The sequence below is a fragment of the Pelophylax lessonae genome, assembly GCF_965119305.1.
Source record: "Pelophylax lessonae genome assembly, chromosome: 1".
NCBI classification, from domain to species: Eukaryota; Metazoa; Chordata; class Amphibia; order Anura; family Ranidae; genus Pelophylax; species Pelophylax lessonae.
In genome coordinates this window covers 86,095,286-86,115,184 of record NC_138768.1, presented here as the reverse complement: position 1 = coordinate 86,115,184, position 19,899 = coordinate 86,095,286, and the positions used below count along the sequence as shown (strand labels likewise).

At 46.5% G+C, this 19,899-nt stretch overlaps 1 protein-coding gene across 1 annotated transcript in view; it reads left to right on the top strand.

The window, feature by feature from the left end:
* The window catches only part of OXCT1 (3-oxoacid CoA-transferase 1), a 261,457-nt gene that overhangs the window by 160,435 nt on the left and 81,123 nt on the right, over positions 1-19,899 (top strand). Inside the window, exon 14 of the mRNA XM_082251643.1 lies at positions 9,731-9,820. Within this exon, the coding sequence (XP_082107769.1) occupies positions 9,731-9,820 (90 nt within the window). The remainder of the gene's footprint in view (positions 1-9,730; positions 9,821-19,899) is intronic.

Genomic DNA, 19,899 nt, shown 5'->3' with positions numbered 1-19,899 from the left:
AAATCAAGCCAAACTTTCATTACTTTCCACAGTAGGCCTTGCATAGCTCTGTTTTCCTAGTAATTGCATTGAACCATGGTTCCATGTAGAAATGGACAACCCTTGCATTACTCTTGATTGGTCACCCTGATTGGCTATCCTGCATATGTTGGTGTGCATGGAGTATGTTACCATGTCTCTGGGCATTGCATTCCTCCATTATCAACTAGGGAAAATAAAACAAGAACAGGAATTGCAGTAGCAACTAAACATGTTTAATTGTGTGTGATCGTAAAAACGGATCTGCTGAGAAAGAACTGTTTATTTAAAAAAAAAAAAACTGCTCTTTGTAAGTGCATTTTCATCCTATTTTCCCCTAAATGTTTCCAGTTGCATCAGTGGCTGCTGGGTATTCCGCGTCTGGTGACTGTTCTTGGCTTTTTCCTGGAAATGAAATTTTTTACGAGGCACTATGTTACCTGCTGTGTTCTAACAATTTTCAGAAAAGAACATCGACTGCACTTACAGCTGAATTTTCACTGGATTACAATAGTTGCTGTTGTGATTATCTTATCCTTTTAAAGTGTATCTTGAGCTAGTCAAAAAATTTGATGACATGGAAAATCTGCTTCATTACTATTTCCTGAGCGTTTGTGCTGCTGTCAGGTTTTTCTGATGGCAGAAAGTGACCCTATGATAGAACTGGGACTGCCATTGCTAGTTGCCTGGTGTCAATTTGTCAAAAGTACCAAAATTCTATATCTGCATATAGAATCCAAGGTCAGTAATGCAGGAAGCTTTGAAGCCAATGTTTCATCATGCCAGGCAGGCAACTAGATTTCCCCCCATGACAAGTCTGTAGCCATGTGTCTTGTGAATGGCTGGCTGGGTGACGTGTAGGGTTGATGCATATCAGGGCTAACAATGTAAATGGTAGAAGCTAGAGATCTACCGATTATCGGCAAAGCCGATATATCGAGGGCCGATATGCACTTTCCCCGATATAGCGGAATCGGCCTTTTGATTTACCGATATTGCTGATATTTTGGGAAAGTGCATGTACCGGGGTGATGCCTGCAGCTAGAGGCATCACCCTGGTACCAGTGTCTCTAGCCAACGGTCGGCTGTCTTGTAATGACAACCGATGCAGCTGAGAAGCCGTTCGGCTGTCATTCCAATGAGCGGGAGGGGACGTTGCACCCCCCCCCCCCCCCCACGGCCTTCCGGGCATCCTACGTTCTCCGCTGTCTGACCGGGTCTCCATCTGCACCACCGCCGTCTGACCGGTGTAACGTGAGAATTACCTACCCCGTGAGAAAAACCTACCCCCTCGTCACTTCCGGCCAGGAACAGCTGAGCAGTGTGCATGCTCCCAGCCCCGGATACCTAATGGAAGAGCTGAGGATCAGACTAGTGCGCATGTGCACTAGTCTGAAATTATCTCGGTGTCCGTTAAAAAAACCTACCGACGCGGCGGTGACATAAAATAGCTGTGCTGCACTATGAGTAATCTCCGCTCCTGTCCCGGTCACTTCCCTGATCTTGGCTACTAAATATAAAAGCGGCTGGCGGCTCCGTGATTTATCTCTTCATACAGCCGCTGCCGCTTTTATATTTAGTAGCCAAGATCAGGGAAGTGACCGGGACAGGAGCGGAGATTACTCATAGTGCAGCACAGCTGTTTTAATGTAAGTGCTCGCGTTACACAGACTGCCGTGTACCGGAAGTGACGAGGGTAGGTTTTTCTCACGGGTAGGTAATTCTCACGGAACACCGGGTCTCAATTACTTTGAATTTGACATGACATGACATCACTTCCGGGTACTGGTGGCGCCAAATTCAAAAACGTACAGGTCTTTTAGACCCCCTAGATCCCTCCACCACAGTACCTGTAGAAATAAAAAAAAAAATGTTTTTTAATGTCCGAAAATATCGGCCGGTACCGATATCCGATGACCAAAAAATCGGTATCGGCGGTAAACTATATCGGTCTCACTAGCATAAACCGCAACTGCCCCAACCTATGACTGGCCTTAACAACATGGAGTGGTGATGCATGTCAAACAAAAACTAAAATTCCCAGCTCAACTTGCCAGCCAGCCTGCAGCAAACCAAACTGCCCTGTCTAATCATTTACTTTAAAAACTGGTTTAGTTTGCACACACTTGCAAATGCATGTGTAAGCTGCAGAGGCTGCGAAAAGGCACCTTTGTATTATTTGCAGTCCCAACTCTGTGTTCTCCAATACGAATTTATAGTTAGGTCTGCAGATAATACTGGGATGCCTTGTCATGGCCTCTGCAGCTTACACATGTATTTGCAAATGTGTGCAAACTAAACTCGTTTTTAACGTGAACTGTTAGGACAATTTTGGTTTTTTTGCTGGCCTGCAAATTGAGCTGGGAATTTTTTTAAGGACATGCAAAAATCCAGAATATTGCTGCACACCTTGGTAACTTTATTGAAGCATTAAAATCACATCACAGGTTTGACCGGAACATAAAAGGTAATGCGCTTCGTGCTAAAGTCAGCGCTTACTCAAACTTTTTTTTTAAGTTTGAGTAAGTGCTGACTTTAGTACGAAATGCGTTACCTTTTTTATGTTCCTGTCATACCGGTGATGTGATTTTAATGCTTCAATAAAGTTACCAAGGAATGCAGCAATATTCCCAATTTTTGCATGTCTCTGAATCTCAGAAGAGCTGTGCAGCACCCTGGGTTCCTGTTCACAACATGTGAGTCGGTCACTTACCTGGAGCTTAATTTCTTTACTTACTGGGAATTTCTTTGTATTTGTTTGTTTGATATGCATGGCCCTTCCATGTGCTCCTGGCTGTTTAAGGTCGGTTATAGGTTGGGGCAGTAGCGGAACTATCAGGGTCGCAGCGGTCGCGGTTGCGACCGGGCCCTGGAGTTCCGCTACCTGAGGGGGGGCCCGCCAGCCCCTGTTTTCTTACAGCGGCTGCGGCGTGAGGGGGCCCGTCCGTCCGCCTGATGACTGTTCGCTAGTGGTGGCTGAGCTGAGTGAGTGAGAGACTAGGCTGGATGCCGCCTTCCCCGATCGTTGTGCGGGGGGGGAGCGCAGAGGAGAGGTACAGGCATGTCATGTGTGCAGTCAGTGTACTGTAAAGCAATCTACGAGTACCTGCATTCTGTGCATCCTGCTGCTGTGCTGCCTGCACCGCCCTCAGCCCTGCCGATCCTCCAATCTGAGAGATGGCTGATGCAGTGAGGCAGCAGGGGTGGACAGTCACTGAAAGTCAGCTGACACCAATAGAGTGCAGGGGGAGGAGGAGTTCTCCCCTCTGCCAGACAAGTGTGAAGGCATCAATGCTGTGTCTGCCTGGCTGGAGTTGCCTGAGCCTGAGTGACTGACTGCTAATCGTAAGTGAACTTCAACTTGCCTTCCCAAACTCCACCCTTGCTGGCTTACTGGCTTGCTGCCTCTTAATGATCCCATCCCATGCCTGGCACAGAACAGATCTCATCCTCTACAACAGAGCTTTTGGGGGTGTAGGGATGAGATCTGCGGTGGTGGGGGGGATGGGATCAGTAAGACAGAGGTAGTGGTGACACCACATCCCACCCCTCCTCCACCCCCCCCACCATCGCCCCCACTGATCCCTCTCTACCATCAACCCTTCACCACTGCCATTGATCCCACCCTCTCCAATCCATCACCCCCTCTCATAACCACCATTGATCCCACCTCACCATCCACCCCCCCTCACCATCGCTGCCACTAATCTCACCCCCCCCTTCACCACCATCACCACCTCTGATCCCACACCCCTCCCCACCACCGCCGCCCCTGATCCCACACCCCTCCCCACCACCATTACAGCCCCCGATCCCACACCCCTCCCCACCATTACCGCCCCTGATCCCACACCCCTCCCCCACCACCATTACCGCCCCTGATCCCACACCCCTCCCCCACCACCATTACCGCCCCTGATCCCACACCCCTCAACACCATTACCGCCCCTGATCCCACACCCCTCAACACCATTACCGCCCCCGATCCCACACCCCTCCCCACCACCATTACCGCCCCTGATCCCACACCCCTCACCACCATTACCGTCCCCGATCCCACACCCCTTCCCACCACCATTACTGCCCCTGATCCCACACCCCTCACCACCATTACTGCCCCTGATCCCACACCCCTCACCACCATTACCTCCCCTGATCCCACACCCCTCACCAGAAACCAGAAACATAAATGTTTTACTTTGTTATATTGCAAAAAAAAAAAAAGGGTAAAAAACATACTTTTTCGGGGGGGGGGCCTTCATGATTTCTTGCACCGGGGCCCTGAGAAATCTAGTTACGCCTCTGGGTTGGGGCAGTTGCCATTTGTACTGTTTTGTGAGGGGGCGGGGGACTGGAGACCTTCCCTGCCATTTGGGTGTCCAGTGTGCCTCTGTGCTGTTGAGGAGAGGGCTCCCTCCAGGCATACTTGCCTTCAAGCGATCAAATATTATATGTGTTCTATTATGGAGGCTCTCAAAATGTATAGATTGAGGGCAGATATGCCTGGAGGGAGCTCATTTCTCAAAGCACAGGGGCACAATGGCAACCAAGGTGTCCAGTGTGCCCCCTCACCAAATAACCAACAGTACAAACAGCAACTGCCCCAACCTATAACTGGCCTTAACAGCAAGTAGCACATGAAAGGGCTATGCATATCAAACAAATACATTCCTAGCTCAATTTGCCAGCCAGCCTGTAACAAACAATCGTCCACTTTAACAGGTTTAGTTTGCACACATTTGCAAATGCGCAGCAGTGATATTGGCAGCAGGCTGAAAATACACTGGGTGTGTGCTACTTTGCAGAAGCCTCGTTTTTTTTTTTTTTTTTTTTTTTTTAAATAGGAAAAAAACACCCAAATACCTCCTACTGGGCTAAGGTAAAGATCTTCTTAGAAAGGTGTTCTACCCAGAGTCTGGCTTAAAGTGGAACAGTAGTTACCTTTTGTGACTGTTAATAATTTGTAGATAATTAAAGTTTTCAGTGGTAATGTTTTTGTAGTGGGGGGGGGGGGGAACCGGTTGTGGTGTTGGTGAGTTTTTGGGTCCCCTTTGCTGTGCAGGCTTCTTTTGGTAGATGCATGACATCTTTTGGATGCCACAGTGAGGTTCAGAGTGACGGGATTAATAGATACATGTATCCTTTTGGGCATTCAATGATTGAGCAAGATCTCGGGTTTTTAGGTCTCTAGGCTTAGCGGTTTTAGAACTCATGTGGAAATTTTCAGCAGCCTAATAAATAAAACTGCATGTTGTATTTTCTCCCAAACAAAGCAGTTTGGAATGTGGGTGTATTCCCACCAGAACCCTACCTGTATGGAAGTATTTCCAATTTCTTTGGTTTATCTCAACCTACCAGTGTGGCAGAAACGTGCGTAGCATATTTCCCTTCCACCTAATTATGTCCCTTCGACCTAATTATGTCAGAGTTTAATATTTCTACTACACGAAGTGCCTTCAGAGGCAGACCATTGTGAATGGTTTGGTTTTGTGTTCTCTGTAAAAATAGTTGGAATGTGTGATACCTGTATGCACATCAGCTTTCAAACTAATTTTTGACATTCTAATTAAGGTTTTTCTTTGTTTAAAAATGGAGACGAGAGAGAGGTCTCATGACCAACCCTTGGTCTTCATCTATCTCTAAACTGGCCTGTGGAAGAAGTCAGGTGAAGACAGCACATCACAGCAGTAAATACCCACTAAACCTTGACATTATGTGAAGACCTTATGCACATCTTTAACTAAGCGTGGACAGTAGACCAGGGGTCTCCAAACTTTCTAAAAGGGCCAGGTTACTGTCCTTCAGGCTTTAAGGGAGGCCAGACTGTGCTCAGTGGGAGTAAACCACGCCCAATCTTTGGTATCTAGGGGAGAAATATTTGCTGTTAGTGGAGGGAATAGTGCCCTATTGGTGTCAGTGGCAGGGATTATGCCTCATGATTGGCCTCAGTGGCAGGTAAAGTGCCTTGAGGGCTTCATTCAAGCAAGCAAAGGGCCACAGTTTGGAGACCACCACAATAGACCATAAACCAGATGTGTGATGTATGCGTTTTGCTGTCCAGATCACACTGCACAGAAGACCAATGTAAGCTGCCAATCTACGTTCGTTACTACTGCTATAGAAGTGGATAAAATGCTAGGCTTTATCACTGAAGTAAGGCTTAATTTACATGGGCCAAATTAAAGCATACAATATTACAGGGATGCATGAACTGTGCATCCGTGTGTGGGTACACAGGCATACACTTTATTACGCCCTGTGAAAACAAGTCTACTTGCTGAGAGAAACTGGATTCACTCAGGAACAACAGTTAAGTGTATTGTAGGTTAAGTACTAGGTAGGTTTTGGTATTCAGGCGATATGCTCTACAGTATCTTTCTTACCCGATGAAACTGGCTCGCTGGAAGTTGTGTGCATCACATATTACACAGCAGAAGTGATTGGACATCCCCTGAAGCCCAATGGGCCTGCCTTTAGTCAGTGGGTTTTATGGGGGACTATGCATCTGCTGCAACGCCATTCAAAAATTAGAAGCACACAGTGAGAAGAGAGAAAAAATTGTGTTCTACCAGGCATCAGAGGCAGAAGCAGGTGGGACAATAGCAAGCCTTGATTTCTACTCTACTAAAGCCCCGTACACACTATAAGAAAAATCTGACAAACATGTTCATCCGAGGAACAATCGTACAACTTTCTGCTAGTGTGTACACAAATTTCAAAGCCGATTCCGAGTGAAAATTTCCAAAGGGACAAACTCCAAAATTTTTTTTTTGTACAGGAACAGCGTGAACCATTTTTTGTTTTAATGTGTACAGTTTTCCTATGATTTTTGTACAAATAATATCCGAAACAAGACTATGCATGCTGAAACTACAAATAACAAAAAAGACTGTCGGCTGAGAATTTTCTTCATTTCTATTCTTGGTTCCGACTGACATTTGCCTGATTTTTCTTAGTTTATATGGAACATAAGTGTAATAAAGTACAGCACGCTTTAGATTGTATAGTTATGGGGGTTCTAGGTAAACGACTTGTATTGACAACCAATGAGCTGCCTGCATGATGTATCTTTCCAGACTACATAGCAGCAGAAACGTATTTCTAGATATTTGTGCATGTTTATCTTGTACATTAAACCTATCCTGTTTACATTTCATAAAAAATGAAGTCTTAAGAAATAAATAAATAAAAATATATGCCTGTTCAGTTCCCATGACATGTTTTAATATTCTAAAAACTTGAACATCTTTGTTTTAGACAGAACCATTTTGCTTTTTGCCTTTACTGTGACCTGGTATCTTGTCTGTCTTGCCCTACAGTAAAAGAAATGAACCTGTGACCGAGGGAATTGTCTGACTAGCATCTTGCAGTGCATTATCTTTGCAGTTATGACTCTGCTTTTGTTGTTGGCTGTCTGAGGCTGCATTTCTGATTAGTTCTTTTCAGCCAGCAAGCATTCTATAGATTTCCAGCTGATGCCACCAGCTCTAATTGTGAAGAGAATTGCTGCATTCACATTGACCCTCTTATGGTACCATGATTTTTTTTTTTTTTTTGTGGACAGCAAGTTTTTGCTTTTATATTCCATCTGCTTTGACTCTACTGCAGCTCAGTAGCAAAGCCTTACAGACCTTTTCTTGAAAATACCTTGTACTAAGAGGGTTGTGTAAGACCGAACTTATCCAGGGTTGACCTTGCAGAAAATTGTGATCAAATGGGTCATATTGGATGGATCAACTCTCATTGCTAGTACGGTGATGTGAATGCTGTTGCTTTTGAACAATCCTGGAAATATATACTTTTTTGCAGTGCTTTTTTTCCAAACTGGAGTTATTGTAACAGCAAAGTAAAATAGTTTTTGGATACACATTTTAGAGGTTTGGTTTCTTTTTGCATGGAGGAGCCATGTGCTTATGCATCTGTGGCCTGCTCAGCTATAGTAAAGAGAATTAGATGCAAACGTGGTGGTTATCTTTACCAGAGGGTTTTTTTTTTTTTTATTCCTGGCACTTGTCATATGAATTTCATTATTTTGAATCAAGCTATTTTGGATTAAGTCAGTTAAAACGAAGTTAGATTTCGGCTTTTCCGATTAAAGTGATTTTTTTTTTTCTAGTAACAAACTTGTCCTACTTACCTGGTCTGTGCAGTGGTTTTGCACAGAGCAGCCCGATCCTCCTCTCCTCTGGGGTCCCCTGCCAGCACTCCTGGCTCCTCCCGCCTGCCAAGTGCCACCAGAGCAAGCCGCTTGCTATGAGGGCACTAGCACAACTCAACCCCCACCCCTTGCTCTGTTACTGGCTGTGATTGAAAGCAGTAGGAGGCAATGGCTTGCTCTGCTGGCTCCGTGTCTAGTGACAGGTGAAAGCTGCTGCTCTCGGGCACAGCACTGGCTTGAGATCAGGCCCATGTAAGTAATTTTTTGGGGTCGGCTCTACACACAGAAGGTGGTTTTTACCTTGATGCAGAGAATGCATTAAATCTTCTACCTTTTTACGACCACTTTAAAAGATTAATCTCCTGGAGCCAATCAGCTGTCAGATCTTCAGTGGGCTTTACAGACTCTTGCATTTGACAGTTGTTTGACATGAAGTAGGGAATAATCCCAAGAGTGTCTGTTTTTTTGAAGCTCACGAAGTTAAGGGCCCATGTACAACCCTTGCATAGGATCTAAGGAGGTGTCACAGGGATCTATTTGAAGAGCTTGTGTTGATGGGGAAAATGTAGCCCATGTCCAGCCTACATTTAAAATCACTTCAAGATGCTTCTGTGTTCCTTCACAGGTTCCTTTGTTTTGGCCTCCTTCAGACCTGCAGTTGACCACCTCCTAAGCTGCTTGAGATGGCTTGTTTACCTAAAAGATGCTTTACATAAAGTGAACTTTTACGCCATTATAAAAGTACAGTATACCAGTGTTTTTCAACCAGGGCACCCTTGACAATCTGGCAGAATCTCGAGGCACACCAGCCAAAAATGTCGAAAAAATCGAATTGTTACTTACATTAATGGGATACTTGAGCCTGGGACGATCCACACAACCGCTCTATTCTATGGAAACTGCACTTCTTTTTTATGTTGTATTCCGCTTGCACATCTGCTTCAGTTTGGCCGCAGCGCAGGTGTAGCGCAGGATACCCTCGGTTTTCATGTACGCTTCCTGTGGTTTCCTATAGACTTCTATTACGTCCCTCATTTTTGGTGTGCTTTCAGAAAATGCACCAAAATTGGGGTCATTTTGCCGTGGCACACCTGGGGACTCATTGCGGCACACTGGTTGAGAAACCCTGCAGTATACGACCTGTCTAAGAGCAGTTTATATTCCTGTTAGTTTTTAGGCCAGAAAAGCCTATTGTGTTCCTCTTTTGCTTTCAGTTTCACTTGGTGGCTAACTTTCTCTTTCCACTGAGTATCGAGTGTGCCCTTACTGGCCACTAAGGCGGTCTCATTGGACGGTAGAATGGCAATGGGAGTTAAGTCAGGAATACATGCCTCAGTGATAAAGTGAAGCTAAATCTGACTTCTTTCTGGTCAAAATGTAATCTATTTAAACTTGCAGCCTAACAGCAGCCAGTACAAAATGCTTAAGGGTTCATGTTTAAAAGTTTTGATTATGGACTTGTAGCCTCTTTGTAACTTCTGAAGGTAGAATTATGTGACACGTATGACGCTTTGATTTATGGCTGGAATTTATTTTTCCACTTTCTTGTTTCAGGGCAAAATGGTGAAAGGAATGGGTGGTGCCATGGACCTAGTGTCAAGTGCTGGAACGAAAGTAGTTGTCACAATGGAGCACTCAGCCAAAGTAAGATCTTCTCTGGTTAAACAAATGTTTGCCATTCAGCACTTGTGTCTGCTTATTGTATTTCATGATGTGCATATGCTCACTATCCTTGTTCTATCAACCAATAAAATTATTCCTTTCATGGATACTGCACTGAAGAGCAAAGTGAAGTATTGGTCAATGGGGTAACCACTGTAGCCTGACAGGGCTCTTTTCCTGGGTTCAGTTGCCAGTTTGAACTTTATCTGCATAGCATTTGCCAGTAGGCTTGATTTACTAAAGGCAAATCTACTGTGCACTGCAAGTACACTTGCTCTAGAGCTTGATAAATGAGGTAAAACTTGACTTTGCAAAGAATACTCCGTCACATGCAAGGAAAATAAACAAATTTTTGTTTGTACATGAATGGATGATAGAAACCAGCAGCGTTTCTCTCGTCTCAGGGCTTTCTCCTCGTCTCAGGGCTTTCCCTCAGATCTAAAGCAATGCACTCACAGTTCACAGTATATTTGCCTTTAGTAAAGCATCCTCAGGACATTATGAAGCCATAACTGTGCCGCTAGTACACATGTGCGACGGATGTGTGTGCGTGCATGATGGGTTTTTGCCTGTATGCACAAACGCCACTGAGCATTATACCGGCAGCTGGGCAGAAGCTGGCAGCATTTTTTTGTACACCCGCAGATGCACCGCCGGTCTCGGCCTGGTCCTAGATACTGGCGGACAATATGCACATGCAGCTGAGTTTTAAAGATGCATAGAAGAGGGGCAGGGAGAAGCCTATCTTCAGTTGGTTTGATTCTGCATTAAAAAAAAAATTAGGCCTACTGGGTTTTAGTAAATTCAAAATCTGCAATTAACCATAAGAGCAACTAATGAGCTTTTCTTTGTAATGATGATTTCATAAACGTAAACCGTTTAAGGAAGAGGTTTAGATTCTCAAAATGCCCACCGCTTCATCTGAATGATTAATCCAGACTGTCGGCAAAGCTTTTTACAACTTCAGTGATCTTTTTTAGACCGAAGCAAAAAGAGTATTCTACAGGGCAACTCTGGGGAACCATCAACATGTCGAATGGAGAATGGCGCATAAGAATCTCCTCGACAAATTGGGCTCACACAGGTGCACTGCTGAGACTCTTAACACGGGGCAATTGGGACTTTAATGGTGCCATAAAATTGAATGAATATATCAAACCAAAAGAGTGTAGACCCATATAATAATATTTAGAACATAATTTTATTACAAAACAAAAGGTTTAAACAGAAGTTTCCATACATTGTATATTATTTTTTAAATGGTGATTCTGTAAATAACGTATAAAATGGATTTGCACTGGTGAACCAGACGTTCTCTGCCAGAACATTATCTGGAGCGCAGCTAACAACTTACTGCTTTATCTCAATGTGTGCATAGGTGTATGCGGTTTGGCTTATTAGCACAAAGTGTTAGGTCGTTTTTGGGGGTCCCTGTTATCTCTCTGCTGGTGGGTACCCTTAACCTTGAGGGGATCCTTCAGTGGTACCAAAAGATTTTTTTTGTACTGCAAGGTCTTTATGGAGCCTCAGGGTCACCTCTTCCCCACTGGTCCCTCGGAACCCCAGCTACCCATGGTTGCACTGACTGCAGTCCTTGGTGTCCTGGGTGGAAGTGGCGTGTAAGCAAAGGCCCAGGAGGAAGTGCCCCTGGCCTTCCCTGCTTGGGCTGTCTCATCTGATTCGGAGCCTGATGCCGCCATGGATGCATCCCATTCAGGGGGACTTAATATCACACTCCCTGATCCATCCAATAGTGGGGATGATTCCTCCATGGTCGCAGCAGCAGATGAAAAGCTGCTGGTTGATGCACTTACTGCAGTGCGTGAGAATTTAAAGATGGAGGATGCGGCTGATGTAGCCATGGAAGTGGCTTTGTCGTTTGGTATGCATAAGACCCATCGTAATCCAAAAGGGTTTCCTTATGTGCCTTGTTTTGACAGGTTTTCCTGTAAGGAATGGGAGCAACCAAAATTACCCTTTGTGGTCCCCAAACGTTCTGCTGTAAGTTACCCTTTTCAGTCACTTTAAAAATGGACTAGTCCACCAGTTGTGGACCCTCCGGTTCCAGGTTGAATAAATCAACCATAATCTCAGTTGAGAAATCCCTGTCCTTTAAGGACCCGACTGACAAAGCGGAGGCTGTGGCACGCAGCATGTTTACTATGGCTGGATCGGCATTGCAGCCAGTCTGTGCCTCAGCCCTAGTGTCTCAGACTAGGGATCGACCGATCTATCGGCAAAGCTGATAAATCGAGGGCTGTTATGCACTTTTTCCGATATATCGGAATCTGCCCAGGAGGTTACCGATATTTCGGGAAAGTGCATGTACTACCAGAGTGATGCCTGCTGCTAATGGCATCACCCCGGTACCGGCGTCCAGAGCCGACGGTCGGCTGTCTTGTAATGCCAACTGATGCAGCTGAGAAGCCGCTCGGCTGTCATTACATGGAGCGGGAGGGGACGTTCCCACCTCCCCCCAGCCCCCCCCACCTTTCGCAGCTCGCCGGGGTCCCGGACAACCAGGCTGCACGGCTGCCGAAGACCCGATCAAAGCCGCATTCGGCTCTGATCTGGTCTCCATGCAAAAAAACGGAAGTGATGTCATGAGTGACATCACTTCCGGGTACTGTCTGGCGCCAGATTAAAAAAAATGACAGCATTTAAAACCGCCAAACTTGGCGTTTTGAATGCTGTTAAGTGCAGAGGGGTTTGGGGTCTTTAGACCCCCAGATCCCTCCACAAAAGTACCTGTCAAAAAGAGCGCAGCTCCACCCATAATTACAGGAAACACTGCAAGTTTAAAAGATCCTCCTCTTCCAACATGCCTCAGTTTTTGTTTCCTCCGCCATGGTGGAGGCACTGCATGGAACCTGTTATGGGGCTACGCTCTCTCCAGGTGGAGTCAGAGTGGATTTACCCCTAGTCTTTTTTTGGCTATCCGTAGTGACCATCCCAGCACCCCTCCCTGATTGCAAAGGGGTTGTTCCAGATCGGCTGTCCTTTCTGGCTCATGGGAGTGGAGCCTCACCGGGGGGGGGGTCTCGCCTGTGCCGGGGGGTCCGCTTGGTTGGAGCTGGCAGGCAGCTCAGACGGGGAGTTTTGTCTTGATCTCTCCGCATGTCGGTCCCTGGTCCCGGCTGACGGGGGATGTCTGGTTAGGTAGGCGGGACTTCTGGCGGAGGCGTGGTGGTTCTGGTTCCAGTCACTAAGATTGCAGAGGACGGCGGCGGGTCAGAGGTTGGTGCTTCCGCTTCCGGTCTTCAGAGGACGCGGGGAGCGGAGTTTAAATCTCCTGGCGTGGAGGGTCTGCCCTGTTCCGTTGCACGCTCTGCAGGATGGAAGACAGACCAGCAGCATCGGCGGAACCGGCCCAGCCCAGGTAAGCTTTTTTTTTTTTCTCTACTATTGGGCTTATGGGTCTGTTTGTTGTACCTCCTTTCGGAGCCTGCCCTGCTGTACTGGAGTGTATGTTCTCAGTTTCGCTGGTTTCTTTCTGTCTGGGAGTCTGTTATTGTTGGCTTTGTGGGGTCACGTTTTCTGGCATTTGTCACTGTTGGTTTAGTGTTATTTAGGTTAGACAGCTGATGGGTGGATTTTTTTCTAGGTTAAAGCCAGGACTTGAGCAGCAGCAAGGAAGTGCCCTTCTTGCAAAAATCCCCTTAAGGATTCCTGGCCTAAGCCACTTTGCAAAACCTGCGGATTTACTTAAAGAAGAAACAGCTCAGCAGAATGGTGATCTTTTTGCCTCTGTTAAAGAGCTTACGGACACTTTGACCTCTGTCCGCTCCCTTTTGTCCAAGGGATCAGGTTCCCAGACAGATTTCCAGCAGAATGTATGGGCAGCTTCCCAAGCATTCACCTCTAAGTCAGCAGAGGCCTGTGACTCGGAGGAAGGAGCAAGTACTTTACTCTCCCTCAGATTCTGATGAGGAGGAGGAAGAAACGGCTAGGGCATCTAGATATAAGCTGTCATTGGAAGAAGTGGATGAGTTGCTGAAGGCAGTTTATACTAGTCTGGAAATCCCGGAGGAAAAGGTACAGATGTCAGTACACGACAGAATGTACCAGGGCTTAGATCAGCTCAAGCATAGGGTCTTCCATTCATTTTTAATTGAATCTGTAAGGACCTTGTGGACAGGGAAGGATCCTGAGAGGGCCCCCTTTTTCTCCAAATCCCTGAAGAGAAGGTTTCCTTTTGAGGAGGATGAAGCGCATCTCTGGAATAAGAAGCCCAAGGTTGATGCTGCTTTTTCCCAGGTATCTCGCTGCACAGATCTGGCGTTTGAGGATATGGGGGTACTGAAGGATGCTATGGACAAAAGGGAAGACTCCCTCCTTAAGAAGGCTTGGGATTCCACTACATCCAGCCTTTGGCGGCCATGGCTTCCACTGTGGTAGCCAGAAACTTGGAATGCTGGCTTGAACAGTTCAAGGGGCATGTGGAGGCTGGAACAGCTAGGAAAGACCTTTTTGAATCCTTTCCCCTGCTCCTTAAGGCTGTTAAGTACATGGCTGACGCATCAGCTGAATCAATTAAGATGTCCGCCAGATCGTCGGCTCTGGTGAACTCTGCCAGGCGTGCGATTTGGCTGAAGACTTGGTCTGGTGACTCTGCCTCTAAAGTCAGACTTTGTGGTTTGCCTTTTTCAGGAGACCTGCTCTTTGGACCAGATTTGGAGACTATTCTGGATAGAACGGCAGATTGGAAAAAGGCCTTTCCTTCCAAAAAGAAACCACCTCCCAAGAAGAATTTTCGTCCTATTCCGCAAGCCCAATGAACTAGGGATCAGGACCAGAGATCAAGATGGTCCTCACAGAGGAAAGGGAAGCGGCGGAATACTGTTCAAACCACCTGAGCAGTCTGCAAAAAGCAAGTGACATTCTTCTCCCAGTGGGAGGAAGGTTATGGTTCCTCCCACGGTGGGAAGAAGTATCCTCAAGCCCCTTTGTGAGGAACATTGTGGCTCAGGGATACAACCTAGAATTTTCAAGAACCCCTCCAAGCAGGTTTTTGGTTACTCCCCTTCCAAGGGACCGGGAGAGAGCTTCTGCAATGATGTCTCCATTAGAAGAGCTGATTCTTCAGGAGGTTCTCATTCAGGTTCCCAGGGGTCAGGAGGTCGGGGGTTCTATTCTCACATCTTTTTGGTGAAGAAGCCCTCCAGTATCGTTTTGATTCTAAATCTGAAGATCTTGAACAGGTCAATCCGATACAAACATTTCAGGATGGACACTATTTACTCTGTAACCAAGCTTCTGTCCCCAGGCTGCTTCATGGCTTTGTTGGATCTAAGGGACGCCTATCTACATGTCCCGATAGATCTATCCTGTCAGAAGGTTCTGAGGTTGGTGGTCAATCTGGGGGATTCGGTCTGGCATCTCCAGTTCAGGGTTCTTCCCTTCGGCCTTTCTTCTTCTCCCAGGGTGTTCACCAAGGTGATGGCAGAAGCCCTGGAGCCGCTGAGGGGGGATCTCCATTGTCCCATATCTAGACGATCTGCTGATTTTTGCGGATTCCAACAGTCAGTGTTTTGGTGCACCTTTAGGAGACCCGAGTCCATCTCGAGAGCCTGGGATGGCTTCTGAATCTGGAGAAGTCCAATCTGGTTCCATCCCAGCGGATAAGGTTTTTGGGATACATGTTGGACCTTCAAAGAGTTTTTCTGCCTCAAGAGAAGATTTCAAAGCTCCAGGCGGCAGTCGCTCAGATGCAGACCAATGTCCAGGTGTCAGTATGATCTGCTATGGCTGCTCTGGGCTTACTCACCGCTTCCATCCCAGCTGTTCAGTGGGCAAGGTCTCATTCCTGTCTTTCAGAGGGATATCCTGCGGAAGTGGTCACATCTAGAATCGCTGGAAAAACCCATCAGGATTGCCAAAGGAGCAAAAGAGCTCTTTGGTGGAGAGATGCCAGGAATCTGGAGAAGGGTCTGATGTGGTCTTTTCCCCCAAACCAAACGTCTGACCAGACGCCAGTGCCTGGGGATGGGGAGCCCATCTAGACGGTCAGACGGTGCAAGGGTCATGGTCCAAGTCGGAAGCCAGAAGGTGATCCAACTGGAGGAAGTGGAGTGCTATCTTTTTAGGTCTTCGGGCGTTTCATCATGTGGTCAGGGGTCAACATGTTGAGATTCTTTCGGACAACATAACAGCAGTGGCCTATGTTTCAAAACAAGTGGGGAACAAGGAGCAGAAATCTCTGATTTGGTGATGCAGCTGCTTTCCTGGGCAGAGCAAAACGTGCCCTCTTGAACAGCGATTCATCTAAAAGGGTCACAGAATCTCCTGGCAGATCTTCTAAGCAGAAGAAAAGTGGTGGAGGCAGAATGGAGTCTGAATCAGGATGTTTTTTCGATGATTACAGAAGTTTGGGGGTTTCCTCACATCGATCTGTTCGCCAGCCAACAAAACGCCAAGGTTATGAGATTCTTTTCCCTCCACAGGGAAGATCAGGCTTGGTGTTTGGACGCTCTTGCTCATCATTGGGACTTCCCCGTGTTATGCATTTCCTCCCTTCCAACGAATACCACTGGTTCTCAGGAAGATCAAGGAAGAGGCCACAGATTTAATTCTGATCACGCCGTTTTGGCCCAAAAGGCCTTGGTTTGCTCTACTTCTAAATCTGGCTTCAGAACCACCTTGGAAGCTTCCGTCCAGAAAGGATCTTCTGACACAGGGGGCCCTGAACCATCTGGAATCAGATCGACTTCAGTTGACGGCGTGGTTTCTGAGAGACTTCTTAAGGGCCAGGGGTCTTTCTGAGAAGCTCATTGTTACCCTTCTCTCCAGGAGAAAGAAGGTAACCAGGGCCATTTTATATGAAGGTTTGGAAAAAATATATTTCTTGGTGTTCCATTAAATTCAAAACTTCACATTTCTTAATTTCAGTGCTGGAATTTCTCCATGAAGGAATAGAAATGGGCCTGGCAGCCAGCAGCCTTAAAACCCAAGTGGCGGCTCTTTCAGTTTTTTTTGAGAGAACATTATCTCAAGAGACTTTTTAGGGCCTTAGCCCGCAACAGGCCAGTAGCCCTCAAGGTGTTCCCTAAATGGGATCTATCCATTGTATTACAGGGATTAACTAAATTTCTGTTTGAACCTTTGGAAGAAGTTCCTTTTGAAGAGTTTAGTACTTAAGACAATCTTATTGATGGCTATTACCTCAGCCAGAAGAATTGGTGAGATTCAGGCCCTTTCAGTTGCGGATCCTTTTTTGTCTTTTTTCGGATCGTGTAGTGCTCCGTACAGATCCAGCTTTACTTCCAAAGGTTGTCTCCAATTTTCATCGTACCCAGGAAATCGTGCTCCCAACCTTCTCCTCAACACCTTTTAACACTCAGGAGGAGTCTTTCCATATGCTGGATGTAAGAAGATGTCTCCTTAGTTTTCTTCTTGTAACCAAGGAATTCAGGAAAACAAAGGCTTTATTTGTTCTTTTTTTGGGTTCTCGTAAGGGAGAAAGAGCACTCTAGGAAGGTGGCTTAGATGGGCTATTGAGCAAGCTTATATGGCCCAGGGGGAGGAACCTCCAGAAGGTATTGTGGCACATTCACCAAGGTCAGTGGCAACCTCATGGGCCGGTGCTTCGCCAGAACAGATATGCAAAGCAGCTACCTGGTCTAGTTTCTCAACCTTCCTTAGACACTACAGGGTGGACCTGTTGTCAGCTACGGATCAGGCCTTCGGCAGAAAGGTTCTGCAGGCAGTGGTCCCACCCTAAGTGTAAGTTACTCGCTTATCTTCTCCAGGTGCTGTCCTGAAAGGCGATTTGAGAAAACCTTAGTCTTACCGGTGACGGTATTTCGAAGAGCCTTTCAGGACAGCAGCAACTACCCTCCCTGGTTCTTTTTACGTATTATGTTTGTCATTTTTAACCTATGGTGGTTGTTGTATTTCATTGTTTTCCACCATGTTGGAGGATACCCTATAACTGAGGCATGGTGGAAGAGGAGGAGCTTTTAAACTTGCAGTGTTTCCTGTAATTATGGGTGGAGCTGCGCTCTCTCCAGGTGCTGTCCTGAAAGGCTCTTAGAAATACTGTCACCGGTAAGTCTAAGTTATTTTTGTAAAAAAAAAAAAAAAAAACGGCCGATACCGATATGCATTGGCCAAAATATCGGTATCGGCAACGAAAAACTGATATCGTTCGATCACTATCTCAGACCCTAACTGAATGGGCCAAGCTTTTGTGCCAGGGCCTGGGGAGTGAGCAGGTCCCCACTGCCTATGTTGATTTAGCGGACCAAGTTTGTCCATGGGCTGCAGTTTGTTTTGTGATGCAGCTTTGGATACAGCTTATATAAACTTTGTTTCAGCGGTGGTGATTACGTACGTGCTGTGGCTTAAGAATTGGTCCGCAAACCAAGCTTTTAAAGGAGCCCTCCTTGATCTGCCCTTTCAAGGCAATCGCTTGTTTGGGGCTACCCTGGATGACCTCATTAAGGGTATCATGGGGGGGGGGGGGGAGAGTACCTTTCTGCCACAGTCAAGGAAAGAGAAGAAGCCTCTCCACAGATGGGAACCCCCCTCCTCAGCCCATAGAAAATTATGTATTGCTTCTGGGGTGGAGAATAAGGGAAATAGATCTTTTAAATCTTCCCCGGGAGGTTCCAAGCAACCTTAGTCTGGTAAGCCTAGAGCTAGCTTCTCTGGACAAGCAGACAAGACTTTCAGCATGAAGGTCTGCCCTCACCCATTATTGGGGTGGGAGGACATCTTTGCTGGTTTCCAGCCCTGGGGACGACTTTGGTGAGCTTCGAGGAGATCCGCAAAATGTTTCTTTTGGGGGTACCCAGAAAGGGGGACACATTTTTTTTGTCCTTTTCAGGTTTTTTAGGTTCTGAGTTTCCTTGTGCGGATTTAATTCCTGCAAAGATTTAGGTAATGTCTGAACCACTTATGGTCCCCCCTAGCCCTGTCCAGGGAATTGATTTACTTGGGTCTTATTATATTTCTGACCAGGGTGGTCCTTCCTCTGCACAAACTTCAGGGGCCACAGGCTGTGATTCACCGGCTACTGTCACCCAGATAGTTCTCTCCCATTTTGTATACATGTTCTGAGTCTGGTGGTGTCCACCTTCAAGACAGTTCTGTTTGCACAGTCTTGCATGCAGCTTCTTTAGCAGGTTCGACTCCACAGGAGGATACTAAAGTTTGTGACGAGGTCACGGGGTCCTCTGACCGCAGGCGTCAAGTGCTATGGTAAGGCCAGTATCCTCCTCGGCTAAGGCTTCTTCTGCAGTTCCTGCAAGGAATCAAGAGCGAGGATCTTCCAATCGTCCTGGTGTCTGTAAATGTCCTTTGGGGGCTTCCTCTTAGAGAAGACCAGTTGTCCCAAGGGCTGATCTACCACCCTGCTTTAGTTGCTGGTTTTTAATGGCTTGGCCAGGTACTGAGGGATAGAGATCTGTCATGATCAGTGATCTCTACTATGGTGAAGGCGAGGAAGTCGTCTTCCAGCAAGATATACCATCGTACGTGGAAAGCTTGCATTTCTTGGTGTGAGTCGATTGGCGCTTATCCTCGATCCTTTTCTCTGGCTCAGGTCTTAACCTTTCTTCAACAGGACGTTGATCATAAGTTGGCCTTGAGTACCATCAAGGGCTAGGTGTCTACCTTGGGAATCTTCTTTCAGCGACCCCCCCCCCCCCCCCCTAGTCACGCATTCTTTAATTCGTACCTTCGATCAGGGGGTTTGACATGTGCCTCCACCTGTACGGTCTCTTTTGCTGTCATTGGATTTAATTTAGTACTTTCAGTTCTCCAGAAACCTCCATTTTGAGAATATTCCGGAGACTCCCTTACCTACGTTATCCCAGTCGACATTCTTGGTGGCTATTGCCTTGGCCTGCAGGGTATCGGAATTGGCGGCATTATCCTGTTGCAGTCCATATTTAGTGGTCCATAGGGATAAAGTGGTTCTTCGTCCCTGTCCTTCATTCCTACCGAAAGTTGTCTGACTTCCATTTGAATGAGGACGTGGTGTTGTCTTCGTTGCATCCCAAGCCGGCTCACCCTCAGTAATTTGCTTTGCATACCTTGGATGTGGTTCAGGTGTATCT